Source organism: Olea europaea, chromosome 13 (assembly GCF_002742605.1).
Source record: "Olea europaea var. sylvestris chromosome 13, O_europaea_v1, whole genome shotgun sequence".
Lineage (NCBI taxonomy): Eukaryota > Viridiplantae > Streptophyta > Magnoliopsida > Lamiales > Oleaceae > Olea > Olea europaea.
Window position 1 is genome coordinate 29,194,694 of NC_036249.1, and position 6,446 is coordinate 29,201,139.

At 33.7% G+C, this 6,446-nt stretch overlaps 2 protein-coding genes across 2 annotated transcripts; both read right to left on the bottom strand.

The window, feature by feature from the left end:
• Positions 1-3,163: 3,163 nt before the first annotated feature.
• On the bottom strand, positions 3,164-4,107 carry LOC111408630. Its single transcript, XM_023038370.1, has 3 exons — positions 3,864-4,107; positions 3,686-3,745; positions 3,164-3,414 (listed from the first exon to the last, which is right to left on the bottom strand). The coding sequence occupies exons 1-3, from the start codon at positions 4,105-4,107 to the stop codon at positions 3,164-3,166; spliced, it is 555 nt and encodes a 184-aa protein (XP_022894138.1).
• Positions 4,108-4,128: 21 nt separating this feature from the next.
• On the bottom strand, positions 4,129-5,221 carry LOC111408631. The gene is made up of 3 exons (XM_023038371.1): positions 5,058-5,221; positions 4,791-4,960; positions 4,129-4,559 (listed from the first exon to the last, which is right to left on the bottom strand). The coding sequence occupies exons 1-3, from the start codon at positions 5,219-5,221 to the stop codon at positions 4,129-4,131; spliced, it is 765 nt and encodes a 254-aa protein (XP_022894139.1).
• Between the last annotated feature and the right edge of the window lie 1,225 nt (positions 5,222-6,446).

The following is a 6,446-nucleotide window of genomic DNA, read 5'->3' on the forward strand; positions in this document are numbered from 1 at the left end:
GTTGCAATTGAAAAGAGGCAGCCAACATTTTCTCTAGTTTTCTCTCTTGAGCCTTAAAATTGAATCTGTCTTCCTCTATTCTTGGTGATTCATTGCAACCACCATATTGTGTTCTTTGTGAACACATTGACTATAGCAACTGAAGTAAGAATCCTTGTTTGGTTAGAGCCATTGTTGGGTGTGTTTAATAAGGTTGAGATTGGTGAAACAGAGCCCGAAAAATCCATCATCAGAGGTCGATTATTCAACAGGTAATGATAATAGCCATCAACTCATCGACTTATATACCCTCATCAAATAATGTACTTTATCGGTTTACCACCACATTCTTCATTTTCGATTCGAATAGCTTTGCCACTACCTTGTCACTTTTTATTTCGTTAATTATGATCCCACAAAAGTTTTAAAGACTATTGTCTCTTCTGTTTCCGATAAGAGTATTCATAAAGCATATAAAAGTGGTAACCTCATTCCCTTGGAGAGCATGGACTTTTTTACATGCCCGATCTTGGGCCAAATCCACCTAGGCAATGGCCTAGGTTTCAGAAATAAAATGAATTTAGTGTCCATTATTTCCTTTCCCCTATTTAGGTTGTGTCGCAACAAATACTTCTTCAAATGTTGCAGCGAGTGACCATAGTCCACCACCTTGTCCCTATCTCTCTCTTCCATCTTAGCAAATTGACAAACTCCAACAAGTGTTTCGAAGTTTTTTGGTGCATACTATTAGAAAATATGGTCATAGGTCACCCATGTGGGATAACTGGGTGACCCATGACCCGTAAGCTATCAAAAGTGGATCGGAGGAAATGGTTTGAATTCTGTGCAAATCCATAACTTTCCTTAACTCTTTACTACTCCCAAATAACTCACTGTAACCTCCTAATTTTTGTTAAGGACTAGAGAAGAAAGCTATTGAAATTCGTATGGAAATTGGAGCCAAAATAGAAAAGTGACTAGAACCATATTTTTGGTACGAAATCTTAAAAAAATTGGCACTTAGGTTGTGGCTAATAATTCACTTCCATTGTAATTGAGATTGAGATTATTGTAGTGCAAGAAAATAAATATTTTGAAGTTTGGAAAGTAATGTGATCCAATCACTCAAAAAAGATTTTGGAATTCATTTTTCAAGTAAGAATTTTGACCCCAAATTCATGTTAAAGAATGTTGCTATTATTTCAATGATTCTTGGTTTAGAAAATCTTTTACTCATATGAGTACAAAAAGGAAAAGTTGAAGAAAATGATGGAAGTGTATATAAAGTAATCTGTATCCGAGTGAGAGCAATATAATTTCAATTATTCTTATTATAATGATTCTTGGTGCAATAACCCCCTTACATATATGAGTACAAAGAGAAAAATTGAGAAAAAGTTATGGAAGTATACTCGTAGTACAAATTCCAACCTAATATGGGATTTGGTAGAAGTTCTAATCGACATTATATTTAATGAGAACATTCAAATTCTTAAAAATTAAGCGGAAGACTAATGAGTTTATGATAGATAAAGCTTTTTTATTTTTTGGAAAAAAATTGTACTCAATGTGAGTTTATTGAGTTATATAAACTTTTTCGTAATTGTGGGATTCAGTTTAGTACACTGATACTAGTCATGATAATGTGTTTAAATTCAAGTTACAGCAAATAGACCTAGAAACTATATTTTCATTCTCAATTGAGGATTGATTGAAGAGATCTACGTGAATCAACTTGTAGGTTTCATGTTGAAGGATTTATAGTTCACTTGTAGCCCAATGAAATCATCTTGATAGTGGTACTTGAGTTTTAACAAGGTTAAATCTCGTGCAAAATTTCATTATGTAAATGAATATCACTGCACTTATGTAAAGTTCTGATGGTAGGTTGTAATTCAAATTTTGATGTTGATAATGTTGTATTGGCTAAGCATGAGAATGAATGTATTGAGACATTTTGAAATGATTGTCCCCAATTTTAAAGACGAAGAAAATGAGTTTAGCAAATTGTATATTTAATGTTAAAAAGATTATTAGTCTTCTTTCTATGTCATAAGAGATGTATACCATAAAGATTCTGGAATATTTATAACTGTAGAATTGCTACCATATTGGTATTCCTATATCAGAAGGTGACCATATAATGTATGCTAGAAGTATGGTTATGAGTTAGAAGTATACTATAATGTATACTTGTTTTAAAATTTGTTATGACATGGATCTAATCAGTATGTATCAATGTTATTCTTAGAAATGGTATTGTTATACCTGCAAGGTGCTAGTTCTAGTTTTTCTATTTGTTGTCGATGGAATAACTGGTGATTGGAATAGATATGTACATTCCAACAAAGGATGAGAGTTAGTCGAGCACAAATAGTTATTAGACTTATGGACCATTGCTATATATTGTAGCAAAAAACACATCTTATAGAGTATATCTTGAAGATTGAAAAAATTGTTTAGTATAAATGAATTGAGCATCCAATAATACTGGTTGAAAATATGAGATCTATGATAGTTATACAACTATCTCATGTGCGGAGAATCTCAAATATCATGATGGAATCAAATATTGATTATATTTCTATAAAAGATATTAGCAAAGAAAGTATCTTTGCGATAGGTCTACGCACATGATAATATGTAATCATTATACATTAGAGATATACATGTTGTTAATGTTAAATCTCTAGAATTACATAGAATATGCCAATTAGTGTATCAAAAAATTTTTTGATTGAGATTTGTATGTAGGGACGGACGCAGACATTTCAGACTAGGGGGTCACAATCAAACTTTCTAAAAAAATAATGAAAAATTTAAAGTACGAGATATCTTCTTAGAATTGTTGTCTACGTGTTCTCATACTTTGATAACGGTCTACAAGTACATTATTTTCAATCTTATCAAAAACATCTTTCTCAATATAGGCAATCAAACTATCATTGAACCATTGATTTTCGATTCAATTGCATAGACGATTTTTGACATAAGTCATCGCAGAAAATGCTCTCTCAACTGTAGCAGTAGCCACGGGTAGAAATAAAGCTAATGTCACAAGCTTGTAGACTAATGAATACATCTCATGTTTATTATTCGCAACCAACTTCTGTGCAAGATCACTAATACCTTGTAATCCTTCAAAATCTTCGAAAGTGCGCATATCAAGAATATATGTATCTAATTAATCATCAAGTTTGGAGATATCTACTGAATCAAAATCTATCGGATAATACTGACATAGTCGCAGCACGTTTGTCTTGTCAAAAGCAGCAAATGAATTATTTGGAGACAAACACGCAACACAAAGGAGCAAGTTACTGTTTACCTCAAAAAAACGATCATTAAACTCTTGAAGTTGCATATCAATGACGGCATAAAACATTTCCACCCGAAAATGATGCAAATTTGTCACTGTCTCACGCCGTAAACGACCTAGAGTTATGAACATATCATCCATATTGGAAATATTGATATTATGAGTTTCATAGAACAAACAAACTAGTCCAAAAAAAAGAATCTCATCCGTCATCCCTCATGGTTTGGAGCTGAGCTTTACATATTTACACCAATCTCATAGCATTGACAATATCCTAATCTTTTCTTTGTAAAGCTTTAGACAATTCATTTGAAATCCCCAAAATCTTTTTCATGAGATGTAGATTAAATGCAAATCCAAACCTTAACGTGATCTCCAATGAAATACATGCATCACTTCTTGTTCTGGTACTTGTAGTGTCAGTAGCAATCATCTCTATAATGTTGACTATGGTTGGAAACATGACAATTAAGTTAATCAAACAGCTATAGTAAGAGCCCCACGTGTATCACTAGGACACTGAAGTGTAATTTCTTGATTGAGACCCGTCTGTTTGATATTTCACCAACACTGAGTGATTCAAGAATTTTCAATCTTTGGTTCACTCGAATAAGATCACTCCGTTTAGCTGATCCCCCAAGAATATTCACCAATTTGTGTACTGTAGTAAAGAACTTTTCAATCTTTGGATGTTTCTGTGCTACAGCTACAAGAGCTAGTTGAAGTTGATGAGCAAAACAATGAATGTAGTAAACACTTGGGTTTTTTTTCAAAATAAGTGCTTTAAGGCCATTATACTCACCTCGCATTTTACTAGCTACATCATATCCCTAATCTCTCAAATTAGATATGCTTAAACTGTGTGTTAAGAATAATTGATCAATTGCAACTTTAAATGAGGCAACTGTGGTACTCAAAACATGAATGACACCAATAAAATGTTCCAATACACACCCATTATTCACATAATGAATGACAACTAACATTTTCTCCTTCACTGAAATGTCTCGAGATTCATCAACTAAAATTGAGAAGAAACTGTCACAAACATCTTTGATAATCACATGTAGACATTCAGAAGTAATAGCACCTACAATATCTTTTTGCACTCTCGGTGATGTTAATTTGTAATTCTCGAGTGCATTCGTCAAAGCAACGACCTTAATCTCAGCATTATGATCACACAACCAATGCAATAGTTCAAGAAAGTTTCCTTGATTGTTTGAATCTTCAGATTCATCATGTCCGCAAATTGCCAACCCTTGTCGTACAAGAAATCTAACACAATCAATTGACGCATTCAATCGAATTCGATAATATGTTCGAGCTTGAAGCGATTGCTTAATGAGACAATTTAGAATACTTTGTTTTTTATTCTTGAACAATTCTTATTTAACCCGAGCTTGATTGTGTGCACTACTTAAAGCCCCAACATGTGTTCTAATATATTCTTTCTTTTTCCAATTCGAAAATCCATTTTTAACAAATGAACCACCACTCAAACTGAAAAGATAGCAGTAAAAGCAAAAAACTGCATCTTTTGCTATACTATATTCCAACCAAGTATACCACGAAATACAAAATCGCCTGTCTTTGTTACCCATTCTTGTTGGTGGAAACGCATGATTGCGAGGCTGACAAGGACCCCTTTGCACATATGCTCTTCAAATCATGTCTCAAACATTAACATCATAATTCTATATTGGAACTCTTAATCCAGGATCTGAGGGAAGCTGTGCAACATCAACATATCCAATACCCCCCAACATCCCCAACATCTCCAATACCCCCAACATCTCCAACATCAACATCCCCAACATCAATATCAACATTATTTTGATCCCTTTTCTCTCGATCATTCCTTTCAATGATATTTTGCTCATCGCAGGAAGGCGTAGATTTACGTTTAAAGTATTTCTCCATGATTGATACAAACAAAAAAATCGACAACATTAGAAATCCATAATCAATTTCTTCTTCTAAGAATCTAAATCATACCTACCAAAATTCAAACAAAGTTTCACTCTTCCTAAATCAATTCACATATAAATAAAAAAGCCCTAAATTCCTAAATAAAAAAATCCATAAATCGGTTTCTTCTTCTAAGAATCTAAATCATACCTACCAAAATTCAAACAACGTTTCACTCTTCCTAAATCAATTCACATATAAATAAGAAAGCCCTAAATAAAAAATCCCTAAATTCCTAAATCAAAAAATCCCAAATCAAAAACACAGTTACAACTTACACGGAAACTAAATCAAAAATTAGAAAAAATAATTAATACCAAATCACTAACTCAGCCGATCACAATTTCAATCAAGAATGCAAATAGGATGGACACATCTTCAACTTTAAGATTCAAGAAGATGGCAGACGGCAGAAGCTATTATTCATTTTTCCCTTGTGGCTTGTGCAGTCCTGTAATCAAACAAAACAAAGTATTAAATTTATTCTGTAATAGCAGTGCTGCTCATGTTGTACTCTGAACTAATTTTCATCGTAACACAGAGAATCAATCGCTCTACTCGAATGCACAAATTATAAAGACAGCTTTAAAATTTTATAAAAGTATTAATAATTAGGTAAAAAGAATATGAAATCAGGGTTTAATTTGACAAGGATCCCAATATAAACGTCAATGCTAATTATAATTAAAGATGAAAATTGATTTTAACATAATAAGGACTTACAATTAGAAGAAAGTGGTAGATGGTGGTTGCCGGTAGGGATGTCAAACGGGCTGAGCGGCTCATCGGCTCGATCGCTCGGCTCATCAAAACCCGGCTTCTGGGCGGCTTGACAAGCCTGAGCCGAGCAAGGGCTCAATCCCACGAGCTGAACCTGCTCGTCGAGCCCATGAGCCATTCAAAAAATATTAATTTTTTTTAAAAAAATGTCCAAAATGTGCAAATTTACCACAAAAAAAAAATAAAAAAATCACGAGCTTTGCCCATTGCCATCACTAGTTGACAGTTGGTTGAGCCAAGAGGTGAAGCTTCTCGCGATGAGAGTCTGAGAGATGAGCAGAAATTTGGTGTTCACTAGTCACTACTGTCTGTGTCGGAGTATGACAGAGCTGAGAGTAGATTACAGACGCCAAACGGACACTGGGACATCGAACACGGACTTGTCACTCACGGTCAA